General features: G+C 39.2%; 2 protein-coding genes across 2 annotated transcripts in view; one reads left to right on the top strand and one right to left on the bottom strand.

Annotated features, from left to right (window-relative positions):
- LOC138045459 (uncharacterized) overlaps positions 1 to 16,972 on the top strand; it is a 70,744-nt gene extending 53,772 nt beyond the window's left edge. Inside the window, exons 29-34 of the mRNA XM_068891972.1 lie at positions 22 to 261; positions 10,966 to 11,120; positions 11,792 to 11,909; positions 14,353 to 14,571; positions 15,482 to 15,757; positions 16,452 to 16,972. Of these exons, the coding sequence (XP_068748073.1) occupies positions 22 to 261; positions 10,966 to 11,120; positions 11,792 to 11,909; positions 14,353 to 14,571; positions 15,482 to 15,757; positions 16,452 to 16,790 (1,347 nt within the window). The 3' untranslated portion in view covers positions 16,791 to 16,972. The remainder of the gene's footprint in view (positions 1 to 21; positions 262 to 10,965; positions 11,121 to 11,791; positions 11,910 to 14,352; positions 14,572 to 15,481; positions 15,758 to 16,451) is intronic.
- On the bottom strand, positions 4,278 to 7,120 carry LOC138045461 (galanin receptor type 1-like). Its single transcript, XM_068891974.1, has one exon. It carries the CDS (start codon positions 6,481 to 6,483, stop codon positions 5,383 to 5,385), a length of 1,101 nt encoding a protein of 366 aa, XP_068748075.1. The 5' UTR covers positions 6,484 to 7,120; the 3' UTR covers positions 4,278 to 5,382.
- Positions 16,973 to 17,500: the final 528 nt, after the last annotated feature.

The raw sequence follows: 17,500 nt of genomic DNA, 5'->3' as shown, positions 1-17,500 counted from the left end.
CTTCTGTTTTTTTATATCCAGGACTATCTAGTGCTTTTACCACAAGAGTATTACAGACCACAGAATCTAGCAATACAAGTCTCCAATCCTTGTACACTAAGTAGAGAAGATAAATACTGTATTTTCTTCACTTACCCTGGTCTCAGACAAGCTGGATTTGTCACCATCCAGGCTGAAGACAATTCTGTTGTTGGCGGGATACGAAGAAATCAGCGCGCGGGAGATATCCCGTTTCAAGGCCTCTTGCTTACTGGTTCACGGGTAGGTAACGGATTGTTAAATTTTTCTACTTAAAATTGAAACACGAGCAACCGTGAAAGCTTCATGTTTTCTCGGCTTCGTTAAATGTGGAAAGAGTTATTTGAAACTGCTCCTTCCGAAAGAATAAAAAGAACAGGACTAAAACGTGTGCAATTTACACCATTTGAAAGCTTGCAACGCCGTGTACTAACTAATCGATTTGTAAGCGGACTGTGGATTGTGAATCCCTCCGCTCAGGCGCAAATGATGCTACTCGGGCCACAAATAAACTATATGCCCTCCAAAAGTTAGGTAATTGTACTATTGAAGATCGCCTAAATTCATGCTAAATCTTTCTTTTTTTTTTCGGTTTTTTGGTTCATTTGTCAACAACAACTATGGAAATGTAGGTAAAACCCTTGCACACTTTGTATCTCGGACAACACTGTAAATTAATGTCAACGTCTTTTGCAATAATATTGAAACTTCTCGTCTAATTTTTGAACGGCCGTAATTTGAACAGGAATATAGAATCATTAAGTTAGATAAGATCGATACCATGTACAGTTTCAATGCAAAACATGTCACGGGGAATGAAATTTAAAAACTGTCTTGCACGACACATGAAAGTTTTTTCACTAGTATAATTTTGCAAGATACAGCCATGAATTATATGTCTAATAGATTGTTTAACCCTTTAAGCCCCGAGGGGTTCCCCATTGACGAGTAAAATCGTCTGGCGTTAGACAGAGTAAAATCTATAAGTGCCATTTGGCACTATCGGGGCTGAAAGGGTTAATTGTCTACTTTACACACAATATTCCGGGGGGGGGGGGGGAAAGGGGGGTACTCCCAGAAAAAGTGGGTAGGGGTGTGCAGCCCGCCTCCTGAAACCCTTACCCTATTTCCGACCTATTTCAGCTGTTACACGGTTAGCTTAATTTGAGAAGGGCTTTGTTGATGATCTTATCGCCTAATGATGAAGAAGAAGATTCTTCTAAAAACGTACCCAATTCAAGACTTGAGTGAACAAACCATACCCTATTTCAGACCAAAATGGTCAAAATCGATAACCTATTTCAGACCAAAACGGCTAAAAAAACCATACCCTTTGGGGCCGCACATACCTATATAGCCTATGTAGATGTAAGGGAGTATCCCACCCCCATCCCCACCCCCCCCCCCCCAATTCCCCGGGACAATATTATTTCCTTTGACAATTTAATTCTTTACCACTCAGTGGTCACAAAACGAAAAACAAACTAGTCTACTCGATGGCACGCGGACCGAAATTGACAACGGCGGCTATTTCTTGGTGCAGAGTGGTTGACGAAATGAATCGAACTAAATCTCCTGGAAATTACAGGAAAACCACCTCGCTAGCTTGATAATCCACAGTGCGTTTTTGGTCAAATCGTCACGAAATCGTAGATAAAATAGCAAGTAAAAGTGCTTAAAAAAATCGCATGGCTGTGCAAAGGAGCCACTTTCTTCTCACAATAAGAGAAGATTTAACAGGGGAGCTGCATAATTGTCTTCATCTTGTCTCAATTCATGATATAGGACTTCAGCTTACATTAGACAAGGTAAGCAGAGAATTTGACGAATACAGTTTATTTCCTTGATCCTGAAACAGATACGGATTCTGATAGTTCGCAGGCATTTTATTAATTCATCCTGCGTAAATAGAAAGTATCTTATAGAAGCGAACGAAAAGCTACCTTCAGTCCAGTCCAAACTTTTCGTCGACAGTAAGCACTGCCAAAGTTTTGTTAAATAAGGAATCTTTTGCTTATAGTGAATTTATGGAAACGCTTAATTATCCATAGCGACTTCAGTTGACGCGGAAATAATATTGAATTTCCCATGATGGATATCGTCCAAGCAGCCTGATTTTCATTTAAATCACAGGCTGTCATTCCCATAGTATTTACCTCTACCACTTTCTTGATCGCGTATGATGCTTTGAAATGGAGAAATCACGATGATACTCGAGAAGCCTGTTCTTTGTTTTCTTTTATTTGGAACTCCGCACATCATGACAAACATCTGAAAAATTAAGCTTTTTCCGAATCCTGTTGGCAAAACGGCTATTACATCTATACATGCAGTTAAAAAGATGGCGCATTGACAGTTCTTGTTCTCTTCTTCAATGTAAAACCAATATTCGATTCGCTCGGCTTCAACACGCGATTCAAAACCTTCCTCATCTTCCGCTATTGTCTTTGTCACGCTAGAACCAACAAGAAATATTTTGCTCGAAAGTTGTCACGTGTCAGTCATTTTGACTGCGCCGCACCAATCAGAAGCCCCCGTTCGTAGGGGGTCTTCTTGCAAGCTTTCCCTCAATCTCTTGCCCCAACTTTCGCGCGGCCACTTTGCGTATCGTTGGGAGCTCTTCTTTCGAACAGGAACGCTTGCTACGCGGGCTAATAGAAAACAGAACATTACATGACCTCTTGTAGGTACGCATATCTACAAGAGGCCTTGTTATATCCTCTATATATTTGAAGTGAACGTTATAGACGAAAGGTAACTATAGAGCGGTTTTTAATTGAGTGTCGAAAGTAATAAGCGAATTGCTTTGGTTTATGATTACTTCACTCAGTGATTGGTTCAAAGTTCTCGCGCCATTTTTCTCATCCAATCAGAAGTGAAACCAAAACCAATCGTGGCTCGCGGGTGCACATTTTCCCGCTCTTTGTATCGGCTACGTGTCATTAATTCGAGTTTTGATTGGTTTACCGGATTGTCTCCGTTCTTTTTGATTGGCCAAAGTAATTACTTTGGTTTTGGTTTTACGACACTCATTTGAAAACCGCTCTATGATCACTTCACTCAGTGATGGGTTCAAAGTTCTCGCGCCATTTTTTCAACCAATCAGAAGTGAAACCAAAACCAATCGTGGCTCGCTCGGGCACATTTTCCCTCTCTTGGTATCGGCTACGTGTAATTAATTCGAGTTTTGATTGGTTTACCGGATTGTCTCCGTTCTTTTTGATTGGCCAAAGTAATTACTTTGGTTTTCGTTTTACGAAAACCGCTTAAAATCACACAAACAATCCCTCAATTCCGTGTTCGTATCAGTGTGTTCCAAACGTTTTTGAAGTGACCAATTACGGAACCATGACCGTTGACACGGAGATAATAGCTACGTTTCGAATTGAGAATAAATACAAAATTCAAATTCTTCTTTACGAATCAGTGAGAGTTTCAGGGATTAGCCAAACCCACTGAACAAAACAAGTTAAGAACTACCCCAAGTTATAGATGGTTTTCATTCACGTGATGAGACGGCCATGTTGGTGTACAAAACAATAGCAAATTATGGCTCATGTTTTGCATTATAATAGAATCAAATTCCCAAAAGACTTTTTTCTCTATTGTTCTGTGCAACATGATGGCCGCTGTGACGTCAAGTGAAAACCATCTATTTGTATTGAGAATGTTGCGTTTCTGATTGTTCAACAGAATGACGAATGCATAAGTGCAATACGGAAACTGCTATGGTAACACAGCGATCGAGTAATTTTGTGGAGTGTACGATAAATAAAAAATTGTCTGACTCCCGTTCATAGGATTTCCCATACCTTTTCGATTTTCGCGTGTATCGTCAATAGACCAATTCGGTTAACTCAATCTTGTACCCAATTCAAATCCCTCGGGGTTAAGATTCTTTGTGTGTTTAATTTGCATGACAATGAAGCATTCACATTTAAATGATATGGAAATACTGGAACAAAACGTTTGTGTTCGGTTGACAGTGCAATAAGTGTCTGACGATCAGTTCACCTCGTTCGTACATTTTTCAATGAAAATGGAACAAATAATTACGGACGCAATAAATCTCTAGGACGACTGGATTTCCGCAATTTTAAAGCTGTTACCCACGTCGGAACGTCATAAAATTGAATATCGCAGTGATAATTCAATTAACAACGCCTTGCTTAAAGAAATGGTAAAAATGACTTGAACTGCAAAGTAGATGCAAATAACTATTTTATTGATATCAATGAGGTTATTTCAAACTATCTTGCTCTAAATGATTAATTATTCACGGTAACTTGTCATTAGCGGGCATAAATATCCATTAAATTGAACTTCCTCTTTTCCAAAAAAAGAACACTTTGCACAATATCTCCGGCAACAACAAAACGTTTCCGGAATTAAGCGTTTTAGTGAAGTTAATCAAGGAACCTGTGTGTACATGCTGTGATATTTGACATTTGAAGATTGTGAGGTAATTAATGTACAGAAAAGGAAGTTTGGGGCTTTTGAAATTTTGCTTAAATGACACTGAAATGGTTGTCTATTAATTAAACTTTTAAGCCATATTACGACTTCTGACATCATCAACACCTTTCTTCAACGAATTCAGAAGGTAATTGTAAAAATTTTCTGAATGCGATCTACGACTTCGTTTGCGCTGATCAGTCATTTTCCTTGATTCTCGTTTCTTGCATATTCAGCATATTGTACCAACTATCGAACGTTGAAAGAAATCTTTCCAGTTGATCGTTGGAGTTGGCTTTAAAGTTTAAAGCGGTTTATCCCCCCTCTTTCTAACCTACGGACTCAATTGCAAGATTTGGCTTGCCATAATTAGCTACTACTGCATGCAGTTAAGCAGATGTGATTTGCGACATCTTACTTTTGTTCGGAAGCAGAGGCTGCAAAACATAGACCAGTGAATGTACTGGACGCTATGACAAAACAACTTCTCGTCTTCGCTAACATTTGATGCCAATTTTTATCAAAGCTTGCATCGTCTACTTTAGTTTGCTTCTGTTATCGACAGACCTGTGGTGACTTAATTTTTCTTGTGTGTAACGTTCAGATGACTTCGCAAATTACTATGAACTCCTAAACTGGAAGTGGATCTTCCGGTACGCTTATGCGCATGCGTTCTGTAGAAACCGATGCAGTGCAATGAATGCTGTTCATGAATGTTTTAAAAAGTAAATTGGTACGAACGGTTTCAGATCAAAAATAGAGGACGAAAAGTTCACTTGCGCATGCTCACGTTGTCTTCAAAAGTTCGAATTTGGTGATTTTACGTCGTTGTTTTGAAGGTTACAGCAAAAATATGTGCTTAAGTGCGTGCTGCACGTGAAGATTATTTTTCCTCTTTTACCAATGAATTTATTGTTTTGTGGAGTTATCGTTCCCGCAACCGCACGTTATGGCAGCAGTGTTGCGCCGTGCTGATCGACGTCGCGATCGAACCCCCTCGGCAAGATTATAGGAACTGGATTTATTGAAGCGTCTGCTGCATAAGTTATTCATCCCTTTACGAAATTCCCGACTAACGACAGAATAAATGACAGGATTTACAGACGAATTGAAAATAACAAAAACAGATATTATGTACAAGAGGTTTCCATAATAATCTTGTGTGGATAATTCTAGCCAGAGTACTAAGGTAAGACGCAGAATGGAAAGAGGAAGCATTGTAGCGGCGAAAACCAAAACGAGTGGAGTTAGAATTTTCTTGGCCCGTCTGTTGTGATTTATGCGTACACTTTCGACCTTAGCAAGAGAGATTCGTCCTCTGTTGTCTTCCATCGTCTGCTCCTGTCTCATCGCCTTGAGGATTTCAGTGCTTTGATTAATTGTCCGCGTTATCACGAGATAAGTGAAGGAAATGACGATTAACGGCAGGATGTAGGAGAACAAAGTTAGTAACACCAGGTAAAGTCTTAGTAATACCATACCATCATCCCACGAAGGCCAAACCAGCTTACAGCACTTCCTTTCCTCTTCATACGCAACTATGAAATACAGCGGAAAAGAGAAGACGAAAAATGATGCTCCCCACACGCACGTAGCGAAAACCTTAGCTCGTCGAAGCAAAACCTTGTGTTTCCTTGAAGTTTGAGGCTTTGCCGCAACGACTTTACGATATCTCTCCACAGATATCACTGCAATAAGCCAAACGGATGCCCCAAAAAACATCTCCGGTACTGGGTATATATAGTGACAGGCGAACTCTCCTAAGGGCCAGCTCGGCGCGTCTTGTTCTTTGATGACAATAGCAGGAAACGCCAGCAGCAAGATGCCCAAGTCCGCTATGGCTAAGTTTTGTAGATAAAAATCTCCTGGCTGCTTCCTTTTTCCTATTCTACTCACGACTAAAATTACAACTACGTTTCCAACAACTCCAAAGAAAGCTATAAGTACTTCAAACGTAAGTTTGAAGATGTCTGTTTGAGAGAAGTCCTTTCCAGTAGTTTGTTGACTCATGGCTAGTGAAGAGTTGGTCGGTTTGGGAAATTTGGCAACCTGCAAAAGTTCACTTTAATCTGTTCAGCAGGTCTTGGTTGCTTTCGTTTTAGAATCTGTCCTCTCGCTGGCATTCTCCTATTTCTTGGAAAGACTCCACTAGTTTAACCATGGTTTCTTTCTTGGCCAGATTGAAAGTCTTTTGTTGGAGTGTTTCTGCTGGATGATATACTTTTAACTTGGTTTCGAAGCAGCTGGTCCGTTTGTTTTGGGCACGTTAAGTGGTAGTCGTAAAGTTTCTCAGCCTTTGGGAGATCATAAAAAAACAATCCGGAGACAACGATATAGATCTTAAAACAACGGCAGTGTTCTAGCGCACGAACTGAACTAACAAACAGAACTCTCAAGAGGTCGAAAATATAATGTATTTTTAACACGTGGTCTCGTCTTCAGTTAAATAACGTGTTAATTAATTTCCGGGCGCCTCATTGTTTTTCTTTTCTGGCTTTCCTTTCGACAAACATTGATTGACTTATTGTCAGCGATGACACTTGAAACTACTTGTTTTCAAAGGTGGTGTTTGCTGTTTTTACTTAATGCTGACGTTCAATTACATTACAAAGGTTGTTATTATGCTCGCAAACGCTTATAAAGTTGACATTATACAGCTGGCTCTCTTTGCAACTTCCTTGCTACAAGAGAAAAATGAAACAATGAAAAATTGAAAGAATTTTCGCAATGGGTTTCGTGAATATAAAGATTATTTGCGAGTTCACTTCTTTTGAAAATTAGTTGTATTCAACTGTTACCGATGCGATTGGATTCCCTGGGAGAAGAAAAGAAATCGAGCAAAAATCTAATAATAAGAGCTCTATTTTGGCGGTGAGAAATTAGAAATGCAAATACTTCAAAATAGATTAAAAACCGTAAGGTTGCTCGCTTTGGAGAGATCCTAAAACTGTTGTTTGTTGCCTTGTTCCGTCGCCAGAGAAAAACAGAAAATCATTCATTAAAGGTCTTCACAGCAGTCGATTGATTTTAAACAAGTAATTTATCTATCCCTTCTGTAGCAGTATTCAAATATTCAAATATCCTTGTTTTCTTAGCTTCGTCATGCATTTAAGCTTTGTGAACCAAGCTTAAAGTTTTCCGGTTTTGAAAGTTTATGAAAAAAAGTGTATTCATACTTGATACAATTTGACCACCAGAAAACTGGAAAATGAAAACTAAAATTACTTCGTCTGCACCAGTTTCAAGCACGACTTTTGTGTTGTCAGGGCAACCCGAGATCTACTGGCATGTACAATACTTCATTTTGAAACGTTCTGCGCTGAAAAGGCTTTTGAAAATTGTGAACTTTTACCTAATCATACTTGGACGATGGAAAATATGGTGGTAAATGGTGCAAAATGGTACAATAAGATAATATTTACAAAGATATCAATGAAAATACAAACGCAAATTAAATTGACAATTTTCGTTTTTTAAAGCTTGAGGATCCCCGTAGGTTATTGCTCAGAGATTTGTTTCTTGATTAACCATCTCGCCTGATCTCGGTAACACATCTTGCAACAGTAGTCTTGGAATCTTTATTTTTTTTAATTTCATATCTGTTTTTCCTTTCGAGTCTGCAGGCATCTACCAGTTTCGGAGAAAGCTGAATACCAAAGCGAAGACATTATTGTGATTTTTCAGAGCTTAAATCGAAAGTCCCTTTTGTTAACGTTTAATCCTTCTTGGAGTCGTCACTTAATCAAAAGAGGGCTGCTTACAATATCTTTCACATCACAGCTTAAAGATCTCATAACAATTTTCATTTTTTTAGCGAAAAACAAATTTGGAGTAAGACCTTTAATGACTAAGATGAAATTAGGAGGCTGGCAGTAATAATTCAAGTGATTGATAGTTTTTTCTCGAGGCTCTGAAAACTCTAGAGAGCATAAAAGGGGTTTTGCCGATTTTTTTGTGTGATAATAAAATCTTGTTTCATAGTAGCATAGCATGAATCTTAGTTGACCTTTCGGATAACCGCGAAGCCAAATTAGAAACGTTACATAGATCTTTCGGTCTCCTAACAGAGCTAAACGTTGTTGGCATAGTAACAGTAATTTCTAGTTAAAATGTAAAGGGCATTTTACAGAGAACATCTGAATAACATAGCTACTTGAGGATCCTTAGATAAATTGCCTAAAACAAGGAATAAATGTTTTTGCATATGAGAGTTTGAGTGTAACAAGTATCTCGAGCGGTTTTTCTTAATTCACGAGCTTGCCTTTACATGTGGTCTTACTGAAAAAAATGCCTGCTTGATGCGGGAATGAGTCGATGCAGCGCGGACCAGACCTTGTTTTTGTCAGGATTCTGTCGAACTTTGTAATTTGTTTTTCGATTTATGTCGCATCACCGTTTGTTCAGAATTAGTCTTCCTTGGGTTGGCAATGAATAATTTATGTATTATTTCTTTTCCAGTTATTGTGCTCCACATCAATGATTACAGATCCTTGGGGGCCGGCTTCTACTGAAAAAACACCTTTATTATTTTTATCCACTAGAGCTTTAGAGTGGTTTTCTCTTTTATATTTCATATACCTTTTCTCGCCTTTCTGTAAGCCGCTTGTAATCTTTTCTGTTGAAATTAACATATAGAAACCAAGTTGCCTTTGCAAAACAGATTTTTTTTTTTTACAGTAAGAATTCTTGATACAAACCAGCTGTCGTTGCAGCTGATTTTAGAGTTCCCAGTCTTATTTGTGAATTGAAAACGTTCGAGGCAATCAGACTTAAAAAACCTTTCGGGGGGTAACGAAAATTTGCAAGATATCTGTCAACCTCTGAGACTTTATAATGCGTGTTACAGTTAAATAATCTATGCTCTTTGCCACACCCTGCAAAACAATTTGGCATTTAGGTAACCATGATGGCGATTACAATGTTAACGAAAACTTAAAAAATCATACCCTACGAAGCTTCAACCCCCAGTGGCTTCCTATTTTTGGGGGCGTATTATCCTAAAAGAATCGTTGTAGGTACACCACAGACGCCTTTATCTAAATGAGAGTGTAGTCGATTGAAAAACATCTGTTTTCACCTTTGTATCCAGGAAGCCAATTTCCCTCGAAAATACTTGTTGTTATTTCAAGTCTCGAAATAAAAACGGTGTTTGGAAAACTCAAGTTAATTAGTATTCAAGACTGTCGAGATAGTTTAAATAGTATAAAATAGTTTGCAATGCAGATTTGCTCCCGCTCGCTTATAAAATTAGTTAGTTTGGATTCGCATGCGATGTGACATTTTTTCACATCTTGCACTCTTTTATTTTAGAAAAGTTGTCGATAGTTTCAGTAGGGAGACGTTTTGATTTTCGTCCAATGCTTTTGTCAGACAATTTTTTAAGGCTGTCTGGTAGTCCCCTTCTGTTTCCATGGCAACGATAGGCTCTCTAAAATTCCTACTGATGGAAATTATCTTAAAAAGCGAATTCGGGGACCCAGTATTTTTGATATGGTGAAGTAAGTCTTCAGTACAACACTGTTCGATGATGTAACAAAAAGAACCACCCGCTCGAAATTCTGTTTTTGCAGAACTAATAGCGCTTGGTGTTTTTCAAATTGTTATTTCCATGGTTTGCGAAAACAAGAGTCAACGCTGAAAGACAAATCAACCTTAACTGTCCTTGAATTTTTAACCTGTTCAAACCTTTCAACTTAATATACCTTATTCGCTCAGGTTGCATTTCTTTTCAATAAACACAGTCTTTTGGCTCGAGGAGTTAGCTATGATAAACTCGTCTGCTTGAGGAAAATAAGAATGCTTTTAAGTAAAATTGGTTCCTCTGTGTTTCTGTCGAAAAGCAAGACTTCTTATTCTAGAGAGGTTTTAGTCATGTTGTTGGAAACTGTTGCATACCTTTTTGTGGCAGATGTTGTTATCGTAGTTGCGTTTAAATTAAATCGGGTGAATGAAACTTTATGACTTATGGGAAATATCTTTTAACGTGATAATAGCAACTTCTCCAAATGAAAGTGGATAATGGGGTTTCTTACCAAGAGGATAGGGAAATTAGAAAGATACAAAAGGTGCCCTTATGCATTCATTTTCCTCGCTCTCTTTCCCCTCTGCTTTCACGTCAAAACTACAGTCTGTGACAAAATTCGTTGGAACAGTCCACGACTATACAGATCTGAAGCTTTCGCAGCTCACTCTCCCCTCACAATGTTGTTTTAACGCCAGTTTCTGAGCCCAATTGTCAAAACAACATTGTAGGAGGGCAAGGTATTGTGAAGTGTCTCAACAATTTTGTCCGGGACTGTAGGTCTGACGCCAACACTCGACCACTGTCCACCGCAGCCGTCCCCTCACAGATCAAGTTCTGCGCTCCCTCCCCTCTAACAGTACGACCACCAACCAGCGTCTGTATCTAAAAGTCTCTCGTTTATGGACAGATCATTTACACTATTGATCGTTTTTCTTGCTCCTAACTGCTGCTTCTGTTGATATTCTCAGAATACCATGTCTGTTCGATTGCCTTCCACCGTCAGAGGACTGTTTGTGTTGATTGCGAGCTACTTTCATAATTCTAATGATCAAGAGATCCTGAACTTGGTTGTGAGAACGGGTGATGAAGTCTTCGAAGCAAAAATGAGCATTCTTTCTTGCAAGTGAGTGAGTGATTGATAACAAATAGGTGGTTTTCAAGCAATCTCTTGAGACCGAGGTGACAATGCTGCAATCTACAATTTCTAGTCAACGAATAAAAGAAGCTAATGAGAGATCTTTTTTTTTCATCCACCAACGTGGCGTTGATGACAACGTAACAGTAGACCATTTTTATAGTTGTGTGCTTAGTTACCTGACCTTTGAATGAAAGTGACGCTGGTGTTGACCTTGTTTTAATAGAAACCTCAGTGCTTTTCTTATGTTAATGATTTTGTTGTCATGCTTATAAGTAGGAAGCTGTGAGGTTTCTATCGAAGCAAGGTCAACTCCAGCCTCACTTTCATTCAAAAGCCAGGTAACTAAGCACACAACTGTAATTTACGTTTCCAAATCGATTGGGCTAACCTTATAGTTGGAAGTAAATTTATCGTTTTCGCTTTGTTTTACTTTGTATTTCAGGGCAATTTTCCAAGTACGAGCTCCCGGGGGGTATATTTGGAGGGGCGATTTAACGGAGGGTTTTTTGCGTTACCGCTTTGGTGGGCTTACATTTGGAGGGGCTTATTTTCGGAATTTTACGGTACCTACTAATAGGTCGCCTAGTCAGTCAGTCAAGTAATTGACAAGTCTATAATCAAATACATACCAGGCATTTGTCCTTTTACTTTTTAAGGTATCGTTTTGGCTGTCGTCAAGTAGCCATAGATGATAAACACGGCGTTCACATATTCAGGGCAAATTCAAGCCAAGTAACGACTGTCAGTATAAGCGCGAGGTTTACTGTTGCTTTGGTAAGTTAAACCGTACTCAACGATTAATTTCCTCCCGAAAAAATGCCACATAAAATGCATGAGCAGCATCGCATATGGAAGATGAAAGACCTGTTAATTATTAACTTCGCCACGCTTGTACATATACGCAACAGTTCGAGCGACCTTGAAAATCACAACGATAGCTTCATAGGAAAGCACTGCTCTACAGCTTTCTCCGATTGCTGTGGTAATACGTGATGTTTTCTTTTACGGGCCACACCTTTTCTAGCAAATAAATAGCATTATAGTAGAGATATTAAGCATAACGTTTACACCAGACAGCAAACGTCGGAGTCAAATTAGGAATTTTGCCAAAAGTGTAAAAACCTTGCTTAATATTAGCTCATTTCGGTCATGTTAGCTCCAGATATCAAGCAACTTCTCAAAGGAACGAGACAAGTTAAAATGTGAAATTTTTAACGGTTTTATGATAAGCAGTTTGCCGTTGGCCTTAAACGTACGACTTGATATGAGTTAAGTTGATTTGATTTGATTTTTGTGCGGTGTCCCAGTTAGTGCCTCAGTGCTAAATACAGTTGAAACTTATCATTATTATATTAGAAGTATCATAGCGGGTTTCAATTGAGGGTCGAAAGTAATTAGCGAATTGCTTTGGATTTGCATTACTTCACTCAGTGATTGGTTCAAAGTTCTCACGCCACTTTTTCAGCCAATCAGAAGTGGAACCAAAACCAATCGTGGCTCGGGCGTGCACATTTTCCCTCGCTTTGTGTCGGCGATGTGTAATTACTTCGAGTCGTGATTGATTTACTGGATTGTCTCCGTCTTTTTTGATTGGCCAAAGTAATTACTTTTACGACACTCGATTGAAATTCGGTCTAAGGTCGATCAAACCAATTTCAACACTTTCAAGAGGCCTTGTTATCAGAAGGATTGACGCTTCAACACTTTATGTTGTGGTACCATGTGAAACATCACTTATTGCTGAAAGAGATGCGGTCATTTTTGTCACGTAACAAGTTACCATGGCAACAGGAAAGCATTGCAAAAACATCCTATATTTTGGTTTTAGTTGCTCATATCTGAAAAACGAACCCGTGACCCCAATTTTTTATTGCACAAAAGTGATCAGAAGGCCAAGATTAAACTCTCTGCGCAGTTAAAAAAAAAATCTGTGGAACGGATTCAGAGCTACCTTAAATTTTCAATTAATTAAGGTGGCTCAGAATCCGCTAAACAGAATTTTTTAAACTTTACAGAAAGTTTCATTCTGACACGCTGATTACATTTCAGAAATAAAAAAATGGGGGTCACCTGATTCGTTTTTGAGATATGAGCTGCTATATCCAAAATATGGGTTGTTTTTGCATGGCTTTCCTGTTGCCACGGTAACGTTTTACGTCACAAAAATGACTGAATCTTTTTCAGCAATAATTGGTGTTTGATATGGTTCCATAACACTGCTGTTAAGTGATAAAGTGTTGTAGTGTCAAACCTCCTAATAAAAAGGTTTCTTTCTCGCGTTGAAACTCGTTTGAGCCACCTTAAATTAGGTCAGGAGCCCTGGAGTAAGAGCCTCTCTATTCACGATATCCTTGAGTCAACCTTTCCGCGTATCTTTCTGTTTTTAGAACTATCTCTTCAGCAGGAGACTCACATTTACATTAATTAGCATGCACAGTTTTTTTCCCAATTCTATCTTTGTTTGACAATTGTAATAACTTTATTCTGATTGGCCATTTTAAACAGTGCGTGCGGAACCGAAGGACTCGTTGCGTTCTAAAAATAGAAAGATACGCGTAAAGCATCATTTACACTAGCAAGTTTTCCTTGACGAGTTTTCCTTGGCAGTGTAAATGGAAAAATATGACAATTTTTTCCTTGAGAAGTGCCCTTGTTCAAAAACTGGCGTGCTAGTTTTTGAACGAACTCCCCAGCCTACGGGCCTGATGAGAGAGGTAAGACCCTATTCATGGGGTCCTGATAAGGAAATTCATTATTCTTCTTTTTGTAAAGGTACAGCTCATTAGCTTTTTTTTTTGAACGGTAACACAAAGGTTTTATCCACAGAATCAGCGTTTCAGTATTTTTTTAGAACGGGAGCACTGGCAAGAACTGCCGATGTAGTTGCTTTTATTTGTCAGGGAAAACTTATGTCTCCAATCGCCATATGTAAAGGAATTCAGGTGGCCCTCGGATTCCAGAACCCAGCCCGTGGATTTCTGAATCCCGTAGAGTGGATCCCGGATCCCGTGTCGTGGATTCCGGATTCCAAACTCCGGGTTCCACCAAAATGGATCCTGGATTCCATCGACATTTGAGGATTCTGGATCCCATACAATGGATTCCGGATTCCTTCACATCGGGCGACTCCAAGGCCGTTTTTTCTAGATGAATATAACAAGGTCACTTAATGGGAATGGAATTTATCACTTCTTTTCAATACATACCTTCTGTTCAGGACTTTATTACAGCCATTCCTTTGTCCAAGTGGGACGAGGAACTTCTGATGCCAGTCGAACAATGCGCCAGTAATGGATATACGTGTATTCAGACGTCTTATCCCGATCCTACCGAGGCTGTGAAAATCGAGATCGAGGATCGTTCCTCAGAAGGAGACAGGGCTCCTTACTACATACTGGATCGAAGAGCGAGGCTAAAGCACATCAAAGAGGGCGAGGTGCAATTTCTTCTTTATATGCATAGAGTGTTTTCGCTCATGTGACCAGCTGCCATATGCGCATGCTAAAACAAAAGGAAGAATTTTCATGAAAATAGAGTTCAATTCCCAAAAGAGATATTTCACTCTTCCAACATGGCTGCTGTTTCTTTGTTTTACTACTCCAACATGGCCGCCATGACGTAATGAAAAAAACACTCTATTAGAAACTTAAGGTACTAAACACGTAGAGCAGATTTTAATTCAATTCCGTCAAACCACTTCCTGACCAATCTCCGTTCCCCAGACGATCAGATTGAGGTACACAAACCAATAAAAACTCGACTTGGAAGCAGTCAGTGATTAACGCGGGAAAATTAACGTGAGGAAGTCCTCATTGCTTCTATATCGATTCTGATTGGTCAAGCGATAGGTTTTGCGAGGGGCGAGAAGTTGTTACTACACTCCACCGCTTTATAGCCACTTTCCAGGAAGGTGCCTTTCCCTAAATCACTCCAAAATTATATTAAAGAGTTCAAGACAATATTTAGCATTTTTCATCATACTTACAGATGGAACAAAGAAAAAAAACGGTAAACTTTATTAAATACTCCCATCAGGGCTTTTCATTATCTATTTACACTAATTCAAAGGCCTGTCTCTAAAAACTATATATATAATCTAAAAATTACAAACTATAAAAAATAAAAATTAAAAATCCTCCCAAAGCAGATTCTGCAATTTTTGTTTAAAAGGATCCAACTGGAGTTCTTTCATGTCATCAGGCAGGGCATTCCACAATGTTGTTGCTCGATAGTGGAAGGACCGCTGGCCGGACGCCGACTTGAAAAATGGAAAGAGGCCTGAATAGGTCCATGGGAAATGAAAAGGCGGTACTGTGCCAATTTTTTTCTTTATTTCTTGTTTTCAGAGAATTGTGCACGTCTCTGGGACGGCGCGAGCCGGACGCTACTACGTCATTGTGCATTTCTATCAACCAAATTTCCTCTCGTTTTGGGGGAAGGTTATTGTTAGTGGACAGTCCACATCCGCCCTCATGAATTTTCGCTACTGCCCTTATGTGTCGGGCTGCAGAGCCATAGGCACTTCACAGCACAGAGAAGGAATGAGCCAGTCTGTCTACATAGGAAGGCAGAATAGCATTATCGTGAGCATCAATATCCCAGAGGATAAAAGCATTTGGATAGTAAGTATTGTAGAAAGATCATTCATGACTTTTGAATTCCCTAGTTCATCGAGATCAAGTAAAAATCCTGGACAAAACTGTACACGTATTTTTAACTTAAACGAAATATGCTGAAATTGCGGTCAGGAATTTGCCTAATTACTATAAGAAATGTTGGACACTGACTTATCTGAACGTCAAACGACGTTCACTAAAACTTGATAAAGACGTTTCGACCGAAAACCTTCGGTCGTCCTCGGTTTGAATATTTCTCGTCCATATCTTAAAACAATTGTTTTCATAAATAAATCTGTTAATCACGGCTACCCCTCCCTCCAAAACAATGTTATGTACAACCAGAAGCTCGTGACTTGGAAGCGTTTGACTCTGGTTCAGGACTGGGCTTTTTTGAGTTAAAAAGTTTCCTTATTTGGATGTAGCGTAGCTCGTGCATTTTCCCGCGCGTGCAACTTCGATCTTAGTTTTGTCCATATTTAGGCATAAAATTTGTGTCCTAAAATCCCCAGCGCATGTTGCATTGTCATGGGCTTCTGGTTAGACAAACAACGTTTTATGTTAGGTGGGGCTTGGGGAGGGGATATTGATGACCTTCGTTTTGACCGGGAGACCGGGACCCAATCACGTATCTCGCCCATATCGAATGAATCACTTGAAGTGCCTCACTTCTTCGTTCATTTCACATTCTTTGTTTAAGGATTACGTGCTTTTGGTCCCGCTAGCATCGTTTTCACCTTCTCTTCTGGAAATCAAACCCGTCGACGTAACCCAAGACTTCATCCAAGACTGCGGCCAATTTGATTTTTACCTCAAAGAAACGTCGTCGAAGTTCTGCTTGAGCTCTGCATTCACAATTACGTCACGATTCAACAAAGGCGCGTTAAACTGCGACTGCGATAGACTGGGCTCCACCAAGACCACCTGTCAATCATTTGGTGGACAGTGCACTTGCAAACCAAACGTGGTTGGTCGAGCGTGTGACAAGTGCAGGAGCGGTTACCGTGGATTTCCTAATTGCCAAAGATTTACGTCTTGACGACTACTGTTGTTGTTTTTACTCTAGTATCATATGTTCTTGCAGTGCGTTTTTATGACTTTATTCTAACCTAATATCTCATTACGCCCACATGTTTTCCGTATAATCACATCTTCAGATGAAATTTGTGGTCCTCTATTTAAGAAAGAAATAAATACTATTGTCTGTCTGCTTTGAACAAATAACCGGCTTTAACTTTTTTTATTACTTTAATTTCGACCGTACTCTGATATTACCTATCAAAAGATAATCGTGCATGCGTGAAGTTTGGAGGAATCTTCAACATTTAATTAATGTCGAGGGGTTTTTAATTCAAGTTCAATTGCTTGGAAGAGCGCTGTGTATTGCCTTTGCACTAATGCGCTTATTGATCGCTTTAAAAATCTGACCCCACATTTTTTATCAAATCAGAAGCATTTCCCCGCCCTAAGCTTTATTCAATGCTTCACATACCAAAGGAGAGAAGGTCTGGGGTCGAGACTGGGATTTGCGTGCTTTCCATTTAACGGGAGTTTCTAAAAGTTCGTAAAAGATTTTCGAAAAAATATTTAGGAAGTAACTTCTTTATTTTTGTTCTAAATTTCGAAAATCTTTTCTGGAAAAGATCTTTTTCCACTGACTCTCCGCCCAAATTTTTCGAAGAAAGGGTCCTTTTCTGACAGTTACAATAGGGACCTTAAGATCTACGACGGCGACTTCAACGAAAAGGT

This window comes from Montipora capricornis, chromosome 4 (assembly GCF_036669925.1).
Source record: "Montipora capricornis isolate CH-2021 chromosome 4, ASM3666992v2, whole genome shotgun sequence".
NCBI lineage: Eukaryota > Metazoa > Cnidaria > Anthozoa > Scleractinia > Acroporidae > Montipora > Montipora capricornis.
The sequence above is the reverse complement of the archived record's forward strand: the minus strand, read 5'-3'. Positions and strand labels throughout refer to the sequence as shown.

Excerpts from the sequence above, each read along its gene's own strand:
- LOC138045461 (XM_068891974.1), bottom strand. The coding sequence starts at position 6,483 with ATGAGTCAACAAACTACTGGAAAGGACTTCTCTCAAACAGACATCTTC.